Here is a 25,871-nt window from a genome sequence, read left to right as displayed (position 1 = left end):
AAAGCAAAAGAACAGAAATAAAACAATAAACATGCAACAGAAATAAATAATAAAGTCAAGACGCATACAAAACAGGAAATTACATTACATCAAGCAAAATAATGTAAAACATTGACAAAATGCAACAAATGGACTGCAATATCTCAATGCTTGCAAGCGCACACAAGGTTCAATAATATGAATTACAATGTACATATATTGTGGTATCATCTTAAATTAGAATCTTGTATTAAAAATGTAGTGACCATTCTTTTATCCATGATTCATTATTTTTTAAATTATTATTTTACATCAAAAATATCAAGGGCCTACATGATATGCCTGCTGGGCCCTCTCCCTTTCAAAAGCACCCCTTGGAGCACTTATTTTATACATGTATATCTCGTAATTGCATATCAGGAAGCTAGAAAGTTCATATCCTAAATTTCCAGCTCAATCCATGTTTGATAATGATTTCATACCAACAAGATTAAAAATACATCAATCAGGTACCAAATACTGATTCAAAATATTTTGTATGTTAAACCACAAAATACATCCACTAACTTTATTCCATATCATCCACACACCATAATCATTTTAGGAAAAACAAACTCATAGCAATTAAGTGGAACAGTGAACAACACTCATGGAATGGTTGGGGATGTTGCCCAATTTGAAATGAATGAAAAGACAGAAGATAGATGGAAATATTTTAAATGTAAAATGATATTTTCTGTATTCTTTAATAAAAATCCAGCCTATTTGTTAAATATCTTTAAAAAATCTGAAACTGTACATAGTATTCGTACTTGTAGTGCACAAAGCACAGGTTTGATTTTACCCAAAATTCGAACAGAAATGGGCAAACAAAGTTTTTCATTTGCTGGTGCATTCATTTGGAACAATTTACCAAATTTTTTAAGAAATGCCCAATCCGAATCCTCATTTAGTCTTTTATTTTGGCGTTATAATAATCTTAATTTATAAACTGGCCCTTATGTGTTGTTCTTTTCTTTACAGTTTGTTCGTTTCAACTTACATTGTACACTATTTTACCCATGTTTGTTATATGTTTGTATTTTTGTTGTAGGGCCTCCAAGGACAACAGTATACCAATTACTGATGGAGCCACCCTACTAAAATAAGACTTATAAATAAATAAATAAAATAAATAAAGAACATTTGAAAGGGAAGATCTGCATGCAAATGGTAAACAATGTGCCTATTTCTGCCAAACATTCTACATCCAATATATTGTGTAGACCGACAAAACTTCGATACAGTGACGGTAATGACATTAGATGACAAATGTCAGTGCAATTATGGATATATGGAGAGTCGCATACAGTACATGTATATCACTTGGCTAACATGTACTACTGTACATGTATGACTCATAACTGTATCATCCTTCCTCACAATGGATGTACAATTTTTTAATATGCATCTGTCATATTAATTGTCAAAATGACAAAAGAGGTGTATGGCGATGCCTACTATAAACAAGACAAATTATCATTCTCTGTGAAAAACAATTTATAGACACATCTGTTAAAATAAAATTCTATCTACTAGTATATAAGAGGTACTTTTGAAAAAGATTCATCACTCATGATATTTCATCATGAAAAATAAATTACTTTATAACTGAATACTAAAATTCAGTACAAACTCCAAAGCATACATACATGTAAGTGTACATGTACTACACAGTACACACTGATACAGAAACAGCACTGCATACAACATACAGGTAGAATCCAATGGAGTTAAAATTGTTTTCTACATAAATTTACTGTACACAAGTAATACTTATTACTAGGATTTTATAACACATTTTTATATTGAAATTTAAGATTGGATATTTTTAGGGAAACACGCAGAGCAGATCAGGGTCATGCTGTTTTAGATATTAGATATAGACTGAGAAAATTGTAAAAGTTTATAGATTTTGTTTCCTCAAACAAATAAAATATTGAATTTTTTTATACGTTCTTTATACAGTATCCTTTGAAATTGTCATCCAAAAAATGTCCAACAAATAAAAGTTATCATGGCAACATTTCACTAGATGGAGGCATACATGTACTGTATATCGACAAAATCAGCAAATCTTTCAATTTCGTTTCACAAGAATCTTACAAGCAAACTCGACAACTTACCATGATACTCACAGGTACCACAAAGTGAAGTCAAAGACCAAACACAAACCAGCCAGAGGCAATCCCAGACTTACTTGCTACACTCCAATGACGACCAAGCTGCTACAATGACCAGAATACCCCCAAACAGCAGTATCATATCCCTCCCTTTCATATCATCCTCAAATGAGCTACATTAATGCCAATCTATTTCCTCCAATATGGCCATCTTCCCAATCCCCTAAGGCAAATTTCAATATATAATTGCTTACTTTATTTTTTTTCCTTCATCAACTCGGCACCAGCACCATTCTCTGCATCCAATTTGAATGAGTGATTCATCGATGAGTCACTGAGATAGGGAGCATACACCTGAACGACCCACTAGCCAGCCAGCGTGGAATGCTTCCTCACTCATTATTTACTATTCCTGGTCACATGTCAGGAAAGACAAATTTCTTTTCCGCTATTTCTAAGGGGTCACCATCTGGACTTTGATCAATATGTTTATACAATTTGCCTTGAAGTGAGATTGAAAGTCTCTTGAGAAATGGGAATTTGGTTAGTGTCTCTATCAGGTAACCGCTCTATTTTGTTACTATGTTACAGAATGAATCAAATAAAATATCAATATAATTTTAATTGTTTCTCATATTCACACATGCCTGAACCAGAAAGAGCTCTGAGCCTGAAACATAAATTGCATTCCCATAGCAAGTGAGGCATATACGGTAGTGAATTCTTTCCTCACCCTTTTATTTGCTTTCACACAGTTGCAAATATCCTGCAATATAGGAGAGATCCCTCAAACGTTTTTGTAATTTTGCAAAGGCCCTTATCTTTAAGGTATTTTCTTTTGAGGAGGTATTGAAAGAAATTCACTTTCTTTTTCATTGGGTGGGTACAAAAGCAACCATTGATACAATACACTTCAGAAGAAGAAATGAAATAGCATTTTGAGGAGCAAATGTACCAGCGAAAACACTACTACATTACATACAAGCTAGAGAGCCCTCTAGTTTGACGTCACGCTTATATATCCAGGCCATAGTCTAGACACCCTGCTACTAAAAATCCTTCCCCCAAGTTTATTACAGAGGCCCCTTGGAAATACGAGAAAGGCTACATGCATTTGTACATATCATTGGAGAGATGTGTGTATGTGTGTGACATGTTGCATTATCACAGGATGAATTGAACTTCCACGTGGAGCTTGTGACATTCAGGAGCACTACAAGCAATATCCAGATGATGCGCTTCATGCACTACTCGTCTGGTGTATAGGCCTACCACTTGCAAATGTTCATTATTTTACATTTTCATGAGGACAAACCAAATCTTTTGGTTTAGCTTTCCATAAGAATTGAAAATAGAATAAAAGCAACATTGGATTAATGTTCACTTTGTAGCGTCACGCAGCAGAGAAGAACACAATGTATTTATTTTATTCTTTTATTCCTTTACACAATTCGTCTTCTGAATCATTAAATAGAGAACAAGTCACCCAATTACAAAATTACTCTTATCCTTCAATATTGTCATCTATGTCTCCTTACAAACACAAACAACTGCCACAAAAGTAAAGAGTAATGATAGTAGTAATAATGATAATAATAATAATAATATTAATGATAATGATAATAATAATGATAATAATAACAATAATAATAATAGTAACAGCAAAATTACAACAATGAATAGTTTTACCGTCAGCATGGTTAATTTGAGTTGTAAATTTATATGTGAATCATGCTTCAAGTAATAAAAAGAAAATAAATTTAATGACCTGATACTCTTATTCATTGAAAAGTTCTGAAATGATCCAAAATTTGATTTGATACTGAATAGGCCTACTTATTGTATTATAATAATGATCTCATTATCACGCCAATATTTTGAACTTGTTTCTCCTTGATTTATGTATATTTTCTTTATGTGTTGTAATTTGTATGTTCGCATGTAAACAAAATGAATTTCCATCAAGCTAAACAATAAAACAACAATGTGATTTCAATTTCAAGTCCCAATCCCACCCCTCCCCCTTAAAAAAAATCAGGAGTACCCTAACTATTCCCAACTCCAAAGGAAAATCGTTTGACACCTGGGAACCATAACACAAGGGTTAGCGATTAATCGCTAATTTGAAAGAGCAATTTTGATTGGTTCCTTATTAGTCTATTGAGCAAAATGCGCATGCAACGATTATCTTGATAGGTAATTTAGCAAATAATTGCAAACAATTGTGTTACAGGACCCTGTATTGAATTCATGCTTCTTCTCGTTCTATAGGGTATGTTCAATGTCGGTTTCCAAATTTAAGGACGTTCCAGTTATGTTTGTGCGCATTATGATCTGCGGATATTTTACACTCTGCGTGCTGACGTCACAATGGATGAACAGGTGAATAATTAGCTGTAGGTATGAGCTGATTTTTCTAATTATCTGCATTTTAACTGCAGATCTTATACAGTACATGTTGTGATGCGAGTGCGATGGGTTCAAAGTTGCTCATTTGCACCCCTTTTTTAGGACTGACCACCCGCCATACACAAATTTTGAGGCAGATTCTTGTCGTGCTGGCAAAATATTTCTACTCTTCCAAGTCGAGTTCAATGATGTCATATGCTGGTTGATTTTCTCGCTACTTCCATTGCAGGCTCTGGCACATGATATGACGATTGACGACGGAAATATGTTCTAAAGCCGTTTCCGATTTGATTTCTTGGTATGAACAGCTATTTTGCAGTGGAGTTTGGGTCTGGTCAATACAATATTGATAAATTCTACAAATTTTCTACCTTTTTATTCCTCTTTTTCTCTTGTAAAATTGATTTTTATCGTTCCTATGGACACTGCGCCTACTCGCACAGCATTTGTAATATGCAATAATCTTCATGCGCGCACGCAAGGTGATCGGTTTCAAAAGAGGTGGTCGATATGTGGTGGACTCATCTACATGTATATAGACCTAGGGCCTGCTTCTACCTGAAATTTTTCAATAAATTTTTTCACCAGGCCAGGCAGCTTGTTGTAAATGGTGGGTATTAAGTTCCGTGCAAGTTTGGGGTGAATTCCTGAAGCTAGCAAGCACATTTTTTCTATGGTGTCTTTCAAAGAACCAAGCTACCAAGAAATTACACAAGTGATCGAGATCCATAAAAGCTGTGCGCAATTGAAGTTTGGATCTACGTGAAGTTATCACCCCACCTTATAATGGGGGTGCAGGGGCGTCGCTAGGCCTATTCCAGTGGGGAGGCTCCAAGGTGGTGGGGTGTGGAGGCCTCATTGATTGGTACCTATTACTGACCAGGAGTCACGATGGTGTTCCTCATTCTTCTCAGTTACATTTCTTTCCTCATACCCAGGGGCAGATCCAGCTTTCATCAAGGGTCCGGAAAATACATTATGGCCTACTTTCATTCATATTTTTTTCCAGATCGGCTTTATTTTTTGAGGGGTCTAATAGTCAGACTGAAGTTTAAGTAGATTCATCTCAGCTTCAACAAGATAAGGCCTGTATCAAGCGTGCGACCTCAAATTTTGTGAGATTTTATAATATACCTTTATATTGAATATTCTGAGCAGTATTTTCTGCGCCTTTGGCACTCTGCCGAGTGGATTTGGTGCATTAAAAATCACATTGTTATTATTATTTGTAATCATTAACAAGATGATCTAACTAAACAGAGATCAGGAGAGGCACGACTGAGCGCGAGCTGAAATTTTTTGTGTAGGCCTATACACTAGCTTATAGCTGATCTAGCTACAAAAGATTAAACCTGTTAAGGACTGTTTCCAATGACTCATAATCATATACCGGTATACATATTTCACCAAACAAATAAAGCAAATATTTTCATATTTAGACTTGAAAATTTGACATTCTAAGCACTCAGTGGCGGCACCAAGGGGGGGGGGGGGGGCATTTGAGAGGAGTATTGCCCCTACCCCCCCAGAAAGTTTGAAAACTGAAGAAAATATGTATAGTAAATGAGCCTCTGTCAAGTTCTAAAATTTTCTTTTGAAATCGAAATTATTATTTTTCAGCATGTTTTATTTAGAAAGATATTTTTGAAAATGTAAAAAAGGGGGTCAAATTTGCCCCCCTCTGGTTACTCTAGATCTAGTCTAACCAAAATGCATGCTGCATTGAAGAATGGAGTAGGCATATTTATTCAATTCATGTGATCACCAATCCTCCAAACAAGCATCTAGGTTTACTCGGATTTTATACAAAACGCCTTAGTCAGATATCTGGGATTGATGCAGAGGTTCAAGCCCAGATCAAGTCTTTCTCAAGGAATTAAAGGTCTGTCCCATACGTAAATAATCATATTCGATGGATACGGTACGGGTACACGACTTTATAAACTCAATTAAACACACATACTGGGGTTGAGCAGCACCCACAACAACCAATAGCTTGTAAAGTTGTGCCACGAGGGTCGGCTTGTCACATTACCGGCCCGAACGCCACCCCTGGCTGCCACTTCGTGGACAGTCAGGTCAATATTGGGGTCAGAGCCAGGGAGGGGGTAGACTGATACATCTTCTTCTTCTTCCTGTAAAGTACAGACTGCCGTTGGCATATTATCGTACTTGTGCTTGTCAAGTGCCCAGATGAATAGTGCGAGTAAAAATCTCTACAAAACTATGTGCGGCTAAAAACAGAAGAGGCCTTAACGAAGCCTCCTTTGCTGCACCTCCTGCTTGAAAGACGCGAGGGAGGTGCTGTTAACTATCTTTGCTGGGAGTGAGTTCCATATTCTGATAGCATCAGGAAAGAATGCTGTGTGATATATTTGTGTTCTGGCACATGGGATTTGGAACTTATCAGGATTTCCACGTGTACATGGTCCAGTTGATGGAATAAACTGGTCATCCGGGATGTCAATAAGCTTGTTGATGATGCAGTAGACCATGCTAGCTCTCTGTTGTGCCCTTCTTTCCTGAAGCGTAGCCCACTGGAGTTGCTTTAGCATATCTGATACGCTGCTGGTACGTCGAAAGTCTCCTAAAGCAAAGCGGGCGTAACGGCGTTGTACCATTTCCAGTTTTGAGATGTTCCTCTGGGTAAATGGGTCCTATACCACAGCAGCATATTCCAGTACTGGAAGGACAAGTGCTTTGTAGCACAACACTTTCGTCTTGAGAGGGCAGTCCCTGATATTTCTCTGCAGGAAGCTGCTGACTGAGTTGGCAGACTTAGTTGTTTTGTCTACATGGTGATTCCACTTCAGGTTTTCCTGGAAGTTTACACCAAGGTATTTGCTTTATCAGCCTCCACCAGGTGTATTCCATGAATCCGCTGTTTCGGAGGAGTTTTTCAAGATTTTCTGATTTTTTTTGGTCCTCCTCCTACACAGAAGGATGATTGCCGTCAGCTACAGCTGAGCATGCGGACGCGCCAGCGGATTGGCTGGCACATTCGTATGCTCAGCTGTAGCTGTGCTGACGGCGATCAAGCGATCAAAGAAGAATCTGGCTGATCCTGATCGTCTGTCATCAAAATTCGCTATTTTCCAGAATATTTTTAGGAAAGGTAGTATGGTCAGTTCCCCCATGTCTGCGCGGTCTCCCAAGTCTGCGCACCCGCGTAAATGCAGCCTTTGTCATCAAAATCCCTGAATCGTGTGCAAAGTGAATGAGTGCGCAGACATGGGGTACCATTTTTTTTTCAATCTGAAAATGACTGCCCAAAGGTTTTTTCAAGAAAATCTTATATTTTCTTTCATTTATTAATGAGAAATTTGGTACACTTACTCTTAATAATATAAGGAACACTATTACCGTAACCAAAATATTTTGTGAAATAAGAAGAAATTCATGTTAAATCTTAACTCACTTTGTTAGGTGCGCAGACTTGGGGCCCACCATCATAAGCTGAATCTATCTTATATGAATTAATCTTTATTTCTTCCCTTTTACCCCGTCAAAAAGCAAAATTTAGAAGTAATCAAGGAGGGTGCGCCAGCACACCCTTTTCTCCATAGATACTGTAGTTAAGGCTGATCAAGACCGAGCGCTATAGCACTAGCGCATATAGACTTGGTCAAATTCGCGCATGCGCCCTACACCCTCGGTACCGGTCTCGATCGGCCATTTTGCTATGAATTCTGAAAGAAGGAGAGCTACCGCGACAGAACTTTTCGTTTTTTTGAGGTTCCAGTCTGTGCCTCGATGTCAGGATACTGCCACATTAGACCTTCATCCATATAATCGTGGTAAGTGCATAATTTCTGTTTTCACAATTCATTTTTATAGATATTTAAACCATAAATTACCCTAGTCCCGTGACTATGGTCATGCAAATACACGGTAAGCCCCTGGGCTCCCGCCCGCGTAGCTCTCCCATTGACTTTGTAGTAGTGACGTAGTAATAATAGTGAGTGCTTGTATTACCGACCGGCCTTGATTACCGAACGCGCGCATCATACGCATCAGAAATAATTTCATACGCTCAAAATTTTGCAGAATCCTTCCAAAGAGAACTTGAATAGAAAGATGATGAAAAATTGTAAAAAACACATTTTCAAAGTCTTAATATTCTAAAAATAATAAAATATGGTCAAAATAGCTCATCAGTGATTTTGTTGTTTTCTCAACTTTTCCCATAGAAAACACACGTTCGGTAATACGATACCTTTTTCAAGTGACCAAAATATTTCACATGCGAAGAGGGGTCCGATTGGAAGCTAATATCGTAAAAAGGAAATACAATTTCGGCAAAATTTTTACATATTTATATTTTGTAGGTAATTGTGTATTTATGGTGAAAGTTTGGTGAATTTTATGAGAAAAATGTGTTTGATATGATTGAATTCATGAAAAGTGTTTGGTAATACGATCCACTACCATACACAACGAGCACACACACACGAGATCCGAGAAGAGAGGTGACTTTATCAATATTCAATATCATTAAAGGCCGACAAAAATTGATGAGCCCCGTCGGGGAGATTTTGCATTCTTAACCATCTAATGGCGGCTGCACGATCACGAGCCGTCTGCATTCAAGGAGAAATTAAAAAAATTAATTTTTTTTTTAAACTCCTCCAAACAGACTACCGTAAGTAACGGTGTATTAACCGCACCCGTGTATAAACCGCACCCCCAACTTTGGACTAAAAAAAAAAAAAAAAAAAAAAAAAAAAAAAAAAAAAAAAAAAATCCTCACATTTACATGCATATTTTAGGTACGAAGAAACAAAAACTATTAAAGTTAAAGATTTCAAAGTATTCAAAGAGATTACCAGTATGTAGAAATCTGCTGTTCTTGATCAATTCATCTACAAATGTTACTGTTAGCAAGAAAGAAAGGTCCCGCCAATATTGGCAATTTACACACTCACTCACCTCACAGTCACAGTGTACACACACACAGCACTGCCTTTCTTGTACATGTACATTTCAAACTTCGATACGGTACCACTACCAGTACATCTTATCAAATTGTGATCTGTGTCTTTCACACTTCTTGCATCACAACCTCACAATCACTTTCAGAATTTGTCTAGCATTCGATGTCTTAGCATGAATTTTGGATACGGGATTACAGGAAGGTTCAAGAAACAAAGAAATTTGTATTTTTTCCAGTTGTTTGACGGCTTCGTGCCGTCTCTATCGTGCGTGGTGCACGGTGTACATGGTATCTTATGAAAAGCAAACGGGAAAGAAAAAAATAAGCTGGCGCGAAACGGGACTTTGAGGGGTTAAATTAAATGAATAGCGCCAGCTTAAGTCGCACTAAAACCAAAATACAACGCAAGCTAGCTCTTGGCTCTCGCTCAGCTGTGACAAATTATTACCGAGAATGCTTGGCGTCTCTATGAACTTAGCCAGGGAACTTCGCTGCTTTGAATCGAGAATAAAGTCGAAATTAGTGTCATGAAGGTGGGTGCATTTGTTACGACAGTATTTGATCATAAGATCATAATAATCGCTACCCATTACCCGCGGCTCATACCCCTCTAAACGACATTGCACTGGGCGGCTACGGCCGGCCACTCGATGTGTTGTGAACTGGCAGACTTCTTACATGTTCGGGAGGGGCTACGCGGGCGGGCTCAGACCCGTCACCGTGTATAAACCGCACCCCCGACTTTTGCTTATATCCCGCCGAGAAAAAGGTGCGGTTAATACACCGTTACTTACGGTAAGTTACAGAGTCCAGACGCAGACGGCTGCCAGCTGTAATGGCAATGCAAATTGCAATGCCAATTCCAAAGCCAGGCAAAGCAGTCTGTTCATCGTTCACTTGTTCGTCACCCTCTCACCACAATAAATTGACTGAATTACTTAAGAGTAGATCTACTCACCTGCACAGCTTCTTAAAATATAGGAGTTAGATTTAGGAATGCGATGAATATGCCTCGCGGTGAACTTCCAGAAGGTATAACTATAATTCTGTTCCCAATGTACAAAAAATGGTCTCCAAAAGACTCCAGTCCAAGTGCTGCTGCACCAAAATAATTTAGGAAAAAGAAAGATGGCGCTCTTCAATTTATTCCAAGGCCTGTTCATATAGCTTGATTTATTCCAAAGCCCTATTCTTCTTCGTCGATCTTTGCCGTCTTCCTCCAAGTCATCATAGGGTGGATCAAAGTTCTTCTTCTTCTTCTTCTTCGATCTTTCTTCTTCTTCTTCTCCTTCTTCTTCTTCTTCTTCTTCTCCTTCTTCTCCCAATTCTCCTTTTTTTTTTCTTCTCGAAGCTTTTTCTGCTCTCTTCCCCCTCTTTCTCTTTCATTCTCTTTTTCCCAACGATACACCACCCTCCCATTCTCAGATTTATCATTTTCTCAATTTGGAAAAAGAACTGGGGTTCTAAACAAGACAACTCGGTTCTTGAAACGACACAGAACCAATGAATCTACATGTCTTATTTCCCTGAACATCATAAGTGATTTTACAAAGAAGAATGAAGGAAATATAAAATTTGCCCGTCGGTGGTTTTACCGGATAAAGAAAAGTAGCATGCACAGAACTACCGTGTGAGTGAAAAAAAATGATATCTCACAAATCCCCAATGTAAGGAAAATATGTAATGAACACATAATTATTATATACCGGTATGTGTTAACGGCTTGGGTGATCAGGGCAGCATTCATTTTCATCAATATTTTTGTCTGACAAGCTGTCATATCTGACAACTTTTCTTGATTTTGATCGGCTGAGAAGCAGTATTACTAACGTTAAAGGTTACTGTCGGATAAACCTGGACTTGTCACATAAAGCGTTCGACAAGTCCTTTCATGATTGTCCGACAAATTGTCAGATCTGACATCTTTCCTTGATTTTGATTGGCTAAAAGAGGCACTGGCGCTGTAGTAATTATCGGATAAAGCAGGACTTGTCGGATAAAACGTCTGACAAGTCCTTCCATAAAACGCTCCCCATAGGTATTCTTTGCAGCAATGTAAATTTTGATTTGCGCCAAAAGTCAATGATGCCATAATCTCTAGGCTATACAAGAGTAAAAAACACCCCTTTTCAGTAATTTACATTATTGTTCAATAAACACTATCATCCTCAATTTAATAATTGAAAAGAGATTTGCAAATAAAAATTATGTTTACGAACACATATAGGATCATGACATCATCATTGCAGTCATGACTTACTTTGGCGCAAATCAAAATTTACACCACTAAAGAATACCTCCTGAGTCCTCTTCCCGGCCATTATCATTTATTCTTAAAATTGTGGTTTGTCAGGTGTCAATTTTTTTTAAACTCACAAAGTATAATTGATCTCCATATTTTATCCAACCCAATCCGATTCGAAAGTTTGTAGAGCGCCATCAACATGAAAGTTGCCCAATCAAACGATCTGATGAGACTGAGAACCCGCAATAATCTCTAAAAAATTAATGTTTCAGCTTGGAAATGAGCAAGCCATCTGTGAAAGCACAGTTAAGATGGATATCCCTATACAGCTGGTCACGTTCAAGAGTGCTGGTAATTTATTTCTATCAAAAGTTGCGACTAATGGTCGAGATATTTTGTCGATATGTAAATATACAGTATATCCTTTTTGACTTATCAAATACTAGTTGACATTCGACGGGTGGTATGAATTATTTCACAAAGTCGACTTTAATAACACAAACATTTTTTCTCTATGTTTACAGAAAATATCCCTCCAAGTTATCTTTACAAAACTGCATGACGCCATGCAAAGATGTTATATTGAAAGTGGACTTCCATGTTGTTTTACCAAATCGACTACACACAAATTTGATGTCGACGTGATAGTTTATGACAATACACGAGTGAAACAAATTCATATATAGAAAAAGCAGTGCATTTGAATATTCAATTCAGTTTGATGATAAATGTTTTTATTTTCAAACAGTTACATTTCACAAAGTGCTATTAAAGAAAATAGATGACAATGATTATAATCATCAAAATATCATCGTTGGATAAAATTATAACGTAAAGTAAGTATGTTAAATAATTTGATATTGAGTATTCGTAAAAGATTATGATACAAAAATATATTGACAAATATATATGACATAAACAATTTTTGTGGCATTTTAGCCCGCATTTTTTAGCTTGTCGTCCGGCCCTCCCTTTGAATTTCATGGTCTTTTTTTTTTTTTGGGGGGGGGGTCTAACTTTGTTGCTCTTTTACATAATTATGACAATAAGTAGGCCTACCCAATATGCAATTAAACACGGAAATTGTACACATAATACCATCTCGAGAAAACATCACAACACTCAATTCCACATTGGAAATCAAAACAACAAAACACACACACACACACTCACACACATCCTCCGTCATTGGCCATATTCGATATGTGCTCCCTCGCATGCATGAGGTTCAGCCAAAGACCTTATGGGTTCAGCCACCCCCCACACCTGGGGGGGGGGGGTTGTATATGAGCCTCCTTTTATCATAATACAAATTTTATTCGAAAAAGTGTATATAGGGGGGGGGGCATGTCACTGCTCACGGCCACTGAAGGCGAGGGATGCATTCATCCATGACACCTAGCCTGATTGATATAATCTCATAATTCATTACAATTGACATGATCGTATGGCTGATTAAATCTGTCTGGTGCAGTGAATAATTTAGTATTTTTTTAGACAATGATTAGAAGCAGTGTGTAATTAAACTAAGTGCGTTTTTACTGCTTAATCACAAAGTTTACGGTGGTGTATAAAGTGGCGGATCCAGGGGTAGCCGGGAGCCCATAGCTGGGGGCAGTGGCGGACCGTGACCCGAAGGAGACAAAGCATTGGAGGGGCACAACATTGTTCACAAACAATACAGTGCCCCTCCTATCATTGTCTAATCAGGGTCACGTCCGCCACTGGCTGGGGGCAAATGTGAAAATGTTGGAAAAAGACGTATATGAAATGTTTAGGTCTAAACATAATTATTTTAGTCCCCACCATGTATGACATCAAGAGTTTGTTTTCCTTGTCATAAATTTAGAAGAAAAATGGGGCCCCCATGGGGAGGGGGGGGCGGAGCAGGTCTATCTACATGGTAGTCCCCAATGACTGATGATATCCCATGTACGATAATGGCGGTTGAAAGCTTTGATTGATTAAAGTGATCATGTGGTTTTTTTTTAGATCATCTGGTACTGAAACTGATTTGATCCCGCAAAAACATGCATCAATAAATTTATTTTTGAAGTCGGACAATGATAGATTTCCAGGTTTGCATTCGTAAACTGTATAAAAAATATATTTGATTTTTCCATGCACAAATGCTTATTTTCTCTTGTATTTCATTATTTTCTTCAGATTGAGACCTAGCTTTATCTTTCGTCTTTTAAACAATATAAAGGTCTAACAGTGTATTTTTTTGATAGGGCGTATATATTTTGTGTGTATATGTATATATATGTATATATATATATATATAGTGAGTTTGAACGCTAGCCTGTAAAACCTCTTAATTTTATGAAATTATTGAAATTCAAGCCTTATTTCAAATAACCAGAACTTTGTTATTTCTTGACCATTTTCTGTAATTGAGGTATCAAATTAAAGAGCAGATATTGAACTTTTTGAAAATGTGGTTTTCTTTTGGAAACCCAGATACAGCCCGCCAAGTGACTTTTTGGCATCCCCGCTTCATATTGTTTTTACTCACTCATGCATGAATGAGAAATAATCTAAGTAATTTCAGATGAAAGAGGAGATTCTAAGCTTTACAATGGTAGGTAATTTGTCTATTGTTTTTGCGATTAAGTTATGATAAATCATCGCTAAATGTCGGTTTCGTTTTTTCTGGGACGCACTGTATATATATATATATATATATAAATATAAATATATATATATATATATATATAAAGATATATATATACATATATATATATATATATATATTCTATCACCATTATTATTCTATAATGGAATTACGTTTGTAATAAAACACAATGACATATAGGCCTACAGTGTAAGCCCTGTGGCAAATTAATAGAGAAACAACGGTCTTGTAGATTAAGACTTTGCCCGAGTCGAAAATTATTATAAGTTCATAAATCAGATTTTAGCACTAAAAAAATTAGTTCTGTATTCCGCCTTGTTTTTAACCTTTAAAAGTATCCTGTAAAGATCATCTCGATGGTCACTGTGCTAAATGCATGCAGTGTATTGTGAATTAAAAATAAAGAAGGAAAACCAACGAAAGAATAAACATATGATATGGATCAAAGTTAAACTCTTCCCTGAAAACTATTTCATATATCTTAATTCTGAGCTTAACTTTAAACTAAGACTTGCGTAGCCCAACTTTAGGCCTATTGAGTCTAGTGTAAAGCTTTGGCATAAAAGGTCAATCAAGTGAAGTATACTCGAGTATCATCTAACATTCATAGGCATTTGATTTTAACCGTTATTCTTTTAATTCAAATAAGGTGTTTGTGCAGGAGTTTCTACATTTATTGTCAAAATAAATTTAGCATAGACATAATTATGACAAATTACATTGTAAAGTGACAGATTTATAACAGAACAGCAGTAACATAAATTTAGACAAAAATACAATATAAGCATAAGATAACGTAATGAAAAGATGCAGCAGCAAACTTTATAAGCAAAACAAATGCTTGAGTAATAGCTGCCATTATGAAGTATCTAGCGCTCCCTCTAGTGATCTTCAATTCAATTCAATTCAAAATGGTTTATTGAAAAAATTTCTTTGCGGCAAAAGCTGAATTGAAAAAGTTTACATTTCAAACAATTATAACAAGGTAAAATAACTTATTATTAGGATCACAGATAAGTATGTAACAAATATTATTTATGTATTATGTAGTAATATGTAACAAAGTAACAAATATTTCTTTAAATAACAGGCCCCTTTAAACACGATATAGGCCTATATCTTCAAAATTTTGTAACTGAATATCAGAAAGCTGTAGAGAAAGATCATTCCATGCTTGAGAAGTACAGTTTCATATCCAAAATAAATGTTCATTTATGATCTCAAAATCTATTCAATAAAACGCATATTATGTTCCACACTGTTATCGGGGCATATAATCTAGTAATGTAGTGGATTCATTATTTTGTGGAAGTTAACCAAATCTGAAAATAGGATTTAAAGAGGACTCAAAGTGTATTTCTTTTTTTGTCTATAATTGATTATTCCGAGTGCATGTAATCAATACCTGAGGCTGGAATGAATGTGGAAGCTGAGTAGATGAAGAAATCATACTGTATTTATTGACCCCGTTTGCAACGATAAAGAGTAGTATGGTTTCATTTCATTTGGTGTAAATCTTTTCAAAGAGAGGGGAGATACATACAGTGATGGAGTGGGTGATTGTTATTCCACTGATGTTTATCTTATTCTCGGGTATGTAAAAATATAATTTTATATATATATATATATATATATATAAATTAAGAAAGATGAAGAAAATTTGATAAATGCTCGTGAGTTGAATTATTGCCAGTGGGGAAACTTTTGAGCAGACCGAAAAATTGCGTTTATATCACTTTTAGACATCAAAATTGACAGACGAAAATATTAATTTAATCTCCATGTACTTTTTTTTTTCTTATTGTTACGTTTTATTAATGCTTCTTTATTTTCAACAGATGGAGCGGTCGGTATGAATTCATGCAATGATCACGTGATACAATGTAAAAGTTTAAACACTGCATCGGGACAGACGATTCAACTTGTCGTCAAATGGGCATCCCGCCAAATGATGATCCGAAACCATGGCAATGTCGACCATTATAAATGCCCTACATCACCAAAGATCTGTACACTACCAGGTAGGCTTGTGGGTTACGTTCAGAGAAGAAAGGCTGGTATTATTGGGGATGGTTTGTTGAGGTGGCCAAGGGGGTAATCACCATATTTGGGAAATAGATTTTTTTTTATTATTATACACATGCAATTAGTCAGAATGAGAAGGAGAGGAAAGGAGGGTATAAGGAGAAAGAGACATATTTTGAAAAATATATAAACGAAATTAGTCTTTCTAGCTATGACAACACATGCAAGTAATCCGAAAAGCTTGTACACGAGTGGACGCAGATGAACGTAATAAACCATTTTCCTTAATGGGCGAAATTGGACAAAAGTGATTATAACGTCACATCTTTGCCAATCTCTCCATCTTTGCCAATCTCACATCTCTCCAATCAGCTAGTTACCTATTTTGGTATGACCATACAAAAGTGTATTATTTTATATCTAAGTTATAATATATATGGGGCGCCGCGACGCGCCGTGGTCTAGTGGTTAACACTCTCGTCTTTCAATCTGAGGGACGTGGGTTCGATTCCCAGCAAGAAATTTACCCACATTGTGCTGCACTCAACCCAGGTGAGGTAAATGGCATGGGTACCGGCAGGTAGTAATTCCTCAAAAAGCTGTGAGCACCGGAATCGGTAGACTAACTTAGCCGGGGTAGTATAGGAGCGCCTTGAGCACTTAGCAATGTGGATTCGTGTGCCAAATCCTACATTATTTTTTTATTATCATTCTATGCAAGTTCACCCAAAGAAGAATTTGGTTTGAATATCAAAATAAATACGCCTTACTGAATATTTCATCCAAATTGGATGTAAAACGAGAAAATAATGGATTTTGAAGTGTCCCGTATTTTCTCCGAATACTAGTAGTGTATGCACGACACAGATGATATGCAATAATCATACATCATACTAATTATTTCTCATGTTTTTTCTTTAACATGTGAATTTGTGTAGATTTGATCAGGAGGAAAATCTTGATTGATTAATAACATGTTAGGATAATGACAATTCCACATGTTCAAGGTAAAATAAACTAATGTTTTACATTAATAAGAGGAAGAACATGAAATATTTCATATAATTTTCATACAAAGAAAGTACACAATAAATAGAGATAGTAATAATTCGACAACCCAAGACCCTTGCATGTTTTGCGTGTCACCTGTGACGTCCATATAAAGTAATTGTTTAATAAATGATAATAAAACTTTAAAATTCTTTGATTTCCTTACTTTAGAACCGGATTTTAAATAATTTCCAGAATAGCGCTTGCTTGGTTTTCTATATTGATTCAAATTAAGTTTATATGGTTAGGTAGACTTCAATTGTATAAGAACAACCTTAATTGAATATCAACTGATATATACACAACAAAAAAAGTAAGTCCCCCCTAAATTAAATTGCTGTAACTTTTGAACGGAATTATTTTGAGATATGATATTCCGTAGGTGGTTTTCTACACTCATTAAGCAACTCCTGGGGAAAAATAAGATTGATCGCTTGAGTCATGCATGAGTAATTAAAGATTGAATTAAAAATGACCATTTTTGAAAGTCACAAGAGTCGTTTTTCAGATTGTGCAAATACAAAGTTGGGCAAATGTTGTCTTTAGGTGAATTTTATGGTGTTATGCTGTTTTACTATCCATCATTTAGCCACTCCACACACAATTTTGATATCATTATGTTCATGGTTGAGTGAGCACAATGTATTGCAGGGGCCGCGAAAGCGGGGGGGGGGGGGTTGGGCGGGGAGCTTCAGCCCCCCCCACTTTTTCCAAAAGCATGTACAAAAATGTATAAATGACCATAGGATTGTGATTTTTTGCATGGTCAGCCCCCCCCCCCACTTTGAAAACCCATCCCCGGCCCCTGTATTGTGACGTATCATCATAGGGGTTTATGGTAGTATCCTCTACAACTTGTTAGATCATGTTTAAATTTGAAAATGTTGGTGGCTCCCCCGATTATAGGCCCCTCCCCCATTTTAAGATTCTGGACCCACCACTGATTTGTCCATAAATTAAACTGATCATGAGAAATTGTTAGGAAAAGAATACATTTATGCAGTATAAAGAGTATTCATTCCTAAGTTTTCGAATGTGCTAAGGGCAGGATCCGGTACATGCTCTGGTATTTTACATACATTGATTGCTCTTAATTCCGTGCCCCTCCCCCTTATAGATTTGCCACTAAGTATTAAAGTATTAAAAAATAATAATACTTTTTGTATATATTTCAACAAAAAATTCGTTCCCATTGTAACGTATTTGGAGCCAGTCAGATAACTTTGTTTGTCACATAATCAGAATCCCGTGTGTTCCATTTACTATTCATATAAATGCCCATTATCACGATTATTGATATATTTGGGGTAGTTCATAATCATCTAAATGCTCATTGTTCAGGCAGATAACTGAATATGACAAATCAATGCTTGCTTTCAGTAAATCAATAAAATGTTAAAATTCTCATTTCTCCTCAATTACTTACTCAATGTTAGTAGTCAAGTACATTAATGCACATGACCGAGATTTTACCGAGCTGTTTTATTTTTGGAGATATGAACTTTACGGGCAACTGCCGAACAGTGAATAGATGTTAAGTATACTTTGATAGATTTAAACAAACAAATGACCATTTATAATAGTTTAATCAACTATTCTCAAAGTTACACCAAACTGTTTTTAGCTGGTAATTATGCATTAAGAATTTATTAGAATGTAACTCCCCAAGGGCGGAAATCTCTCCTCAAAGGTAGGTTATCACCCCAAATGTAAGGTCATTTATACCAAAATAAATTCGACAAGCAAGGAAAAAAAAAGGTTATCACCCAAAAAGTAAGGTCATCTCGTCCAAAATACATGTTTTATTTGGATTTTGAATGATGTATTTCTTTCCATCATAAAAGACCAAAAATAGTAGGGACGTTTGATATCAATATCAACTGTCCCTCTACTATTTTGGGTAGGGGGCGCGTCCCCCTGGGATTTCCAGAAAGGCATATTTGAAAATCTTCCACTGATATCATGGACCTACAACAATAGTAGTAGGTCCATGCTGATATTAAGTAGGCCTTTATACCCGGCAAGCCATTTTCAAGAATCGTTGACAAAATGGGCACATTCCTAGTTTTCCACGATTTCACGAACTTTTTTTTAAACATAATTTTGCTAATCCTTTTCAATCCTGCTGCTTCAAATTCTGATTACTAACCCCCTTAATCATGTTAATTCTAAATTTGTACAGATTGTCTGAGTTCTCCCTGTCAGAATGGATGTACCTGTATGGAGACTGATGACAGTTATACGTGCATCTGTCCGGGTGATGGTAGCAATGATCACTTTGAAGGTAGGCCTGCTTATTTAAAATGATTTTACTTTTTAACTGTATACATGAAGATAATGATAATAATGGTAATAATAACAATAATAACAATAATAATAATGATAAAAGTAATAATAATAATAATAATAACGTTTTATTTATCCAGGGTAGCCACTTCAGTTAGGAAACTGCTCTACAAGCGGGCCCTGCATAACATAATATTTTATTACTGTTGAAGCGGCGTGGTGTAGCGGTTCTTGTCTTGCGATCATAGGGTCATGTGTTCGAATCCCACCACGGCCTAGCGTCCTTTGGCAAGGCGTTAATCCACACTTTGCCACTCTCCACCCAGGTGTAAAATGGGTACCCGGTAGGATGCGAAAGCCTATGTAGTATACCTATCAATTGAGTCTTGGAACTCTTGTTTGAATGCTCACCAGGGAGTGGAGAAATTGCATACATTGTTTGCGGGCATGCAAGGATCCGATGACCGGGGTAATAATAATTGCAATGTAAAGCGCTTAGAAACAAAGTGTAATAAGCGCTATATAAATGTAAATTTTTGTCATTATTATTATTTTTTTAATTATTATCCTTCTCCAATCTAAATGCTGAGCGCCCAGCAAGAAGGCAGAAGGTCCCATTTTTAAAAGTCTTTGGCATGACTCGGCCAAGGATCATATATATATATACACGCATGGGTCACGTCTTAAAGAGTTCCATGCACTGACAAGTGGTTCCTGTTATTGTGTCATAAGTGTTATATAATAGTGAATGAGCCATCTCTCATGCGGCAAAAACATGTTCTGATACAAGTACGATATTACTCACTTTGACTCTCATTAATTGTAAAGATGGTCAATTAGGGGGCAAATAAAATTTCACGTAAGTGGGTCATTTGACCAGGAATGTTTTCTGTGATGCGAAGTAAGATGTATTATTTCAAATGTATTTTTCATACTACCAGGGTGGTATTTCTCAAGGTCACTTAAGAATGGGAATACAGAAAATGGAAAGCTTCTTCTTGATACATCACACACGTAATGGAACCAAACTAGTTACAGCATACCTATTCAATCTTATAACAATTCTTTTTGTAAATATTGTTGGATGACAAAATACATTAATTCCTTTATACATTATTCTAACACAGATATACCCCGTGCTCAACGAATAGGCCTATGCCCAGAACTTAACCGGACCTATCTTCTTGATCTAAAAGACCTGAACTCAAATCTTTCCGAACCAGTACAATGTCAAAACGGTAAACATTTTCCACATTGTTTAATGTATTGAGTCACAACAAACGTTATCATTAGCCCCATTTGGAGAATGTGCAAAATGAAAAGCGTGAACGTGTTGAACCGAGTATTAAGCTAGGCTGACACTTGCACGATTCTGTGGCAAGTAGGCCCTATAGGCACGACGCGAGTCATGCCGGTGCGCAAACTACTCGTAAACTGGCGTGAAGTGTGCGTAAACCCGTCGTGACGGCGTGCCATGTCGCATCGAGAATTTGTTCACAATTTTGGTCACGACAAAATTTAGCGACCAGGGGCCCGTAACACAGAACTTAGCAATGATCGTAGAACATTTTTCTACGATTGATTCCATTGACTACAATGTACAATCAATCGTGAAAATCAAGCGTACGATCAATCGCTAACCTTTGTGTTACGGGACCCAGGTCGTAAACTATGCGCAAATTGTCTGTGAACTCGTCGAGAAGATGAGGGAGGATGCGTGGCAGCGCGTGCCATGCCACGACTATCACGAACTGCCACGAATGGTTCACGAACAGCTCACGTCGAGTTCACGAGTAGTTCACGACATGATAAAGAATTAGTGCGCGTCGCAGCGTGGCCGTGCCTTCCCACTGACACGGACACGTGTACTTCACGCATCGATGATCAATTAGTTCACGACTAGTTTAGGCACTTTACGAATGGTGTGCGCATGGCACGAGCAGTTCACGAAGAGTTCATGAGTAGTTTAGACTACTACGCGACAGTGGCTCTCGCGTCGGTCCAGGGTGGTGTTTCATATAAAGCTGTTCGTAAAGTTACGCACAACTTTACGAACGACTGGAACATGTTCTTATACATAAGTCAGCTACATAGGGATATCATTTACCACAAGAAAGGGTCACCAGTCGTGCGTAAAGTTGTTCGTAACTTACGAACAGCTTTATGAAACTGGTCCCAGGGGTATAAATAGGACTTCCTGGAAACTACTCGCCATTCCATAAACGAAAAAAATTAAGGACAAAAATAACAAAACTCCCCATCCCCCAAAAAAAAGAAATAAAAAGAAAAAAAAATAAAGCGAAAAAGAAACGAAAGCAAACAAAAGAAAAAAGAAGAAAAAGAAACTAAAAAAGGAAATATGAAGACATGCAAGAAAGTCCCCTCACCCACTACCATCCCCCCAAAAAATCCATCTTTCCTTTTGTTTCTTTTCCGTTTATCTTTCTTTTCAATTTCTCTTTTCGTTTACTTCATTTACTTCATTTTCTTCGTTTTTTTTGTTTTCTTTTGGGTGAGTGGGGAAGGGGATTTTTTTACATTTATTATGCGTTTTCATTTCTCCTTTTCTTTTTCCCCCTTTTCTTTTTCCCCCTTTTCTTTTCCGTTTCTTTTTCCTTGTCTTTTTTTTCGTATCTTTTTTTGTTTCTTTTTGTTTATATTATTTCTTTGCAGGGGATAACTTTTCAACCATCTCTTGGAACAGGTCAGTAGACTATTATACTGTCCAACATCGTGCCTTCTGCTCATTCATTCCCTGACCCATACACTTTCCTTCGTGGATTTCTTCGAGGTGGGGTTGCTTTTTCTTGCTCTTCTTCCTCTTTTAGCCTTTTCTGCTGCTTTTCAACAATGTCTAGATCAGCGGCCAGGTATAGGCATCTTCTCTTCCCTGCAATGATTGTGACTCTGACATTCAGCATGTTGTCTCTTCCACAGTCAATCAAAAAATGACCAGGGGTTGGGGAGGCCCCCTTTTTATATGGCGTGCCCAAGTCGGCACGACATCGTCTGAATTGCGCAAACTCGTCGTGCCAAACGATGTGCAAACTATGCCTGAACTCGTCGTGCCAGTTCGTGTCAATGTGGACATTGATGGGCACGCATTCGTGGACTATTCATGAACTCGTCGTGTACTCTGCGTGAACTAGTCGTGAAGAGTGCGGGAGCCTCCTATCATGCCCCAAATTGACACGACTTGAGATGGCAAAACCGTGACCAAAAGTCGTGCAAGTGTCAGCCTTGCATTATAAAGATCGTTGTATTTTGTAATTTCTTAGGTAATGTTTGCTGTACTGTGTACCATCTAAGAATTTGTTTTGTCAAAGAGTATTGTTCCGGGGGGGGGGGGGCACTCGACCAAAAAATTGGTAGGTGTGTGCCGCGGGCGAGACAAAAACCGGGGGCCTTGGAGCGGACTTATTGTAAAAAGGAGGGTCCTCGGAACGGGCTTCGGAACTACAAATGCTTGTGAAAACGGGGGTCCTTGGAACGGGTCGCTTGCGCACGGTGCATCCCTATGGAACGGGCATACGTGTATGCAGAGGCCCGGGCGCGGGGTGCGCTCGCGCAGAGGCGATGGTCGGACAGCGCTCAGCGGCCGCTTTTCACCAAATTGTGGCGGATCAATGCGACCGGAACGGCGTAACGAAAAATATGCGAAGCTTTGGAGCGGATTTCTTTCTTATTTTCTCTCGATAAGAATAAAATGCTATGCTTCGGAGCGGCTTTCTTAGTTCTTTTTCTTAATAAGATGAAAATGCTATGCCCTGGAACGGAAATTTGAGTGTAAACATGGGGGTCCCCTCCGCGGCACATACCCACTATGTTTTATATACTGAGTGCCCCCCCCCCCGGGGTATTGTTGCACTGTGTACTATCTAAAGGTTTGTTACACTGTGTACTATCTTAGATAAAGTTTGTTGTGCTGTGTACTATCTTAGATAAGGTTTGTTGTGGTGTGTACTATCTTAAATAAGGTATGTTACACTGTGTACTATCTTAAACAATGTTCGTTACACTGTGTACTATCTTAAACAAGGTTTGTTACACGGTGTACTATCTTAAACAAGGTTTGTTACACGGTGTACTATCTTAAACAAGGTTTGTTACACAGTGTACTATCTTAAACAAGGTTTGTTACACTGTGTACTATCTTAAACAAGGTTTGTGACACTGTGTACTATCTTAGATAAGGTTTTGTTGTGCTGTGTACTATCTTAGATAAGGTGTGTTGCAGTGTGTACTATCTTAAACAAGGTTTTTTGCAATATGAATGTACACGCTATATTTCAGATACTTTGATTTAGAAAGAGCTACATCCAAATTAACTCGGAAATGACAGACTGTCTCATTACTTTCGACAGCGTTATCATTTATTTACGTCGTATTGGTTGAAGGTTCTCGATCTACAAAAAAAATACAATTACAACTTCTTAGTGATTTAAAAAGTCAGGCCAAAAAAAAAGACTTAATTGTGAACACAAGGAAGATTGCAAATTTGGCGTGAACATTTAACATAGTTTTACAAGTATTTCAAATGCTTTTTTTTCCTCTCGATTAAACGTTTGCAAGGGAAAGTTATCATAACCCATGACGTGGTTGGTGAGCAAACCGTTCCCAATGGATTTGAAGAGCATGGTTCTTACAGGAAGGATGTGGTGTATACCTTATCCATGGATGCAATCGTTACCATTCTAAATCACTCCGAGAGCTGCAGACAATACATCAGAGCTACATGTTTTAACACTCACATCTACGATAATGATGGCGATCACACTGCTTATTGGGTATCAAGACAAGGTGTTGTGATGCCAAACTGGGGGAACGCTCCGAGTGACGTCGTAGGATGTCTCTGCGGCATAAATCGAAGTAAAGTAATATCGTACTTTCCTTTATTTTAAAAGAATTTACGGAAGAGGACGGGAACCTTCCCGGCATCTCATATCTGGTCTGAGAACAATAAAAAGAAAGAAAAAAAAAACAGCAAATATCCAATCTAATGGAATAATCCTTTAATTATAACAGTTTAACGCTACCGCAAAAATATGCCTGTGTTTTTCTGACATTATTCGGACAAATTAATTTCACTTTTAGGGAAACTTTGCACGTAAGCCAGTGCGAGTATTCAAATCCATTTTTTTCATAACAGGAAGGTTCTCGACTTCTCGTCCTGTCTCGTAGAGTCCCAAAATAATTTAACATTTTCTCAGAATTCCAATGGCATCGAACAAGAAACATAATGAAACATTGATTACCTTCACTTTCGTTGTTTTGGTCAAAAGGTGAATGCTCTTCTCTATTTGTTGTTTATTGATTAGTTGCTATGGATGCATCTTTAGGCACGAAACGGATACAAAGAAAACAATTATTATGAGATTACATACATTTATGTGGGTAAAGCTTAAATTCATTTTTTTTATTTCGTTTCCCTGTTTAGCTTGTCACTACAGCGTGGACGCTCTCTGCAATTGTTACCGTTCTTCAGATATGTGGTTAACAGATGATGGCTACCTAACTGATAGAGATCGACTTCCGGTCACAAGGCTACACTTTGGAGATACTGGCGGTTCAAATGAAAAGATGAAGTTTGAACTTGGCTTTCTCGAGTGTGAATGAGAATAATATAACAATAATTGGAGTACACCGGTACCCTAGCAAATTATTGTGTTGATATGACGCTGACCGGTTGTGTGTTGAAGCTCTGAATAATATTATGTTTAATTCCTTTATGCGATTAGTTGCTCAGAAACTTTAAAATCGTAATTTATTTTGTTGACATAAAACAACTTGAATACATGACCTTTTTAAGAATCGGTGAAATTTTCTTGGAATATCAGAGCATCTGTAATGAAGCTGCCCAAGTCTGTGTAGTCAACATAGCGAAATTACATCTGTGTGATTGCAAATAAACTGATATGGCAAAAAAGTGCACTCAATATGAACAGGAAAAACGGATTTTAGTACAGGGCATGACATTAAAAATGTTTTTAAAATGTTTACAACTAGTACACATTTTGATTTCATTTAATGTATTTTTTCTCAATTTCAAAGTTTCTTGAACGAGAATGAAAAAAAAAGGAAATGAAAGGGAAAAAGTAAGGTATGAAATGATTTTCAGGACATTATTTTCTATCTGCAGCACAA

The 25,871-nt window shown here is 37.1% G+C and overlaps 2 protein-coding genes and 1 long non-coding RNA gene across 5 annotated transcripts in view; 2 read left to right on the top strand and 1 right to left on the bottom strand.

Moving 5' to 3' along the window:
• LOC129264833 (centrosomal protein of 170 kDa protein B-like) overlaps window positions 1-2,474 on the bottom strand; it is a 55,446-nt gene extending 52,972 nt beyond the window's left edge. For 2 of the 3 annotated variants that reach the window (XM_064102127.1, XM_064102128.1), the window contains exon 1: window positions 2,396-2,474. The gene's annotated coding sequence lies outside the window, so the exon portion shown is untranslated. The remainder of the gene's footprint in view (window positions 1-2,395) is intronic. The other variant, XM_064102126.1, reaches the window with a different exon arrangement.
• A 13,744-nt stretch (window positions 2,475-16,218) lies between these two features.
• On the top strand, window positions 16,219-20,969 carry LOC135154643 (uncharacterized). The gene is made up of 3 exons (XR_010294017.1): window positions 16,219-16,387; window positions 19,624-19,725; window positions 20,855-20,969. It is a non-coding gene; the product is annotated as an uncharacterized LOC135154643 (long non-coding RNA).
• Window positions 20,970-24,400: 3,431 nt separating this feature from the next.
• LOC129265941 (contactin-associated protein-like 5) lies at window positions 24,401-25,343 on the top strand. The gene is made up of 2 exons (XM_054903847.2): window positions 24,401-24,596; window positions 25,165-25,343. The coding sequence occupies exons 1-2, from the start codon at window positions 24,401-24,403 to the stop codon at window positions 25,341-25,343; spliced, it is 375 nt and encodes a 124-aa protein (XP_054759822.1).
• Window positions 25,344-25,871: the final 528 nt, after the last annotated feature.

This window comes from Lytechinus pictus, chromosome 7, assembly GCF_037042905.1.
Source record: "Lytechinus pictus isolate F3 Inbred chromosome 7, Lp3.0, whole genome shotgun sequence".
In the NCBI taxonomy this organism is placed as follows: domain Eukaryota; kingdom Metazoa; phylum Echinodermata; class Echinoidea; order Temnopleuroida; family Toxopneustidae; genus Lytechinus; species Lytechinus pictus.
The sequence above is the reverse complement of the archived record's forward strand: the minus strand, read 5'-3'. Positions and strand labels throughout refer to the sequence as shown.

Excerpts from the sequence above, each read along its gene's own strand:
- LOC129265941 (XM_054903847.2), top strand. The coding sequence starts at position 24,401 with ATGGATGCAATCGTTACCATTCTAAATCACTCCGAGAGCTGCAGACAA. Across the intron at positions 24,597-25,164 it reads TCTCTGCGGCATAAATCGAA|CTTGTCACTACAGCGTGGAC; the intron begins GTAAAGTAATAT and ends TTCCCTGTTTAG.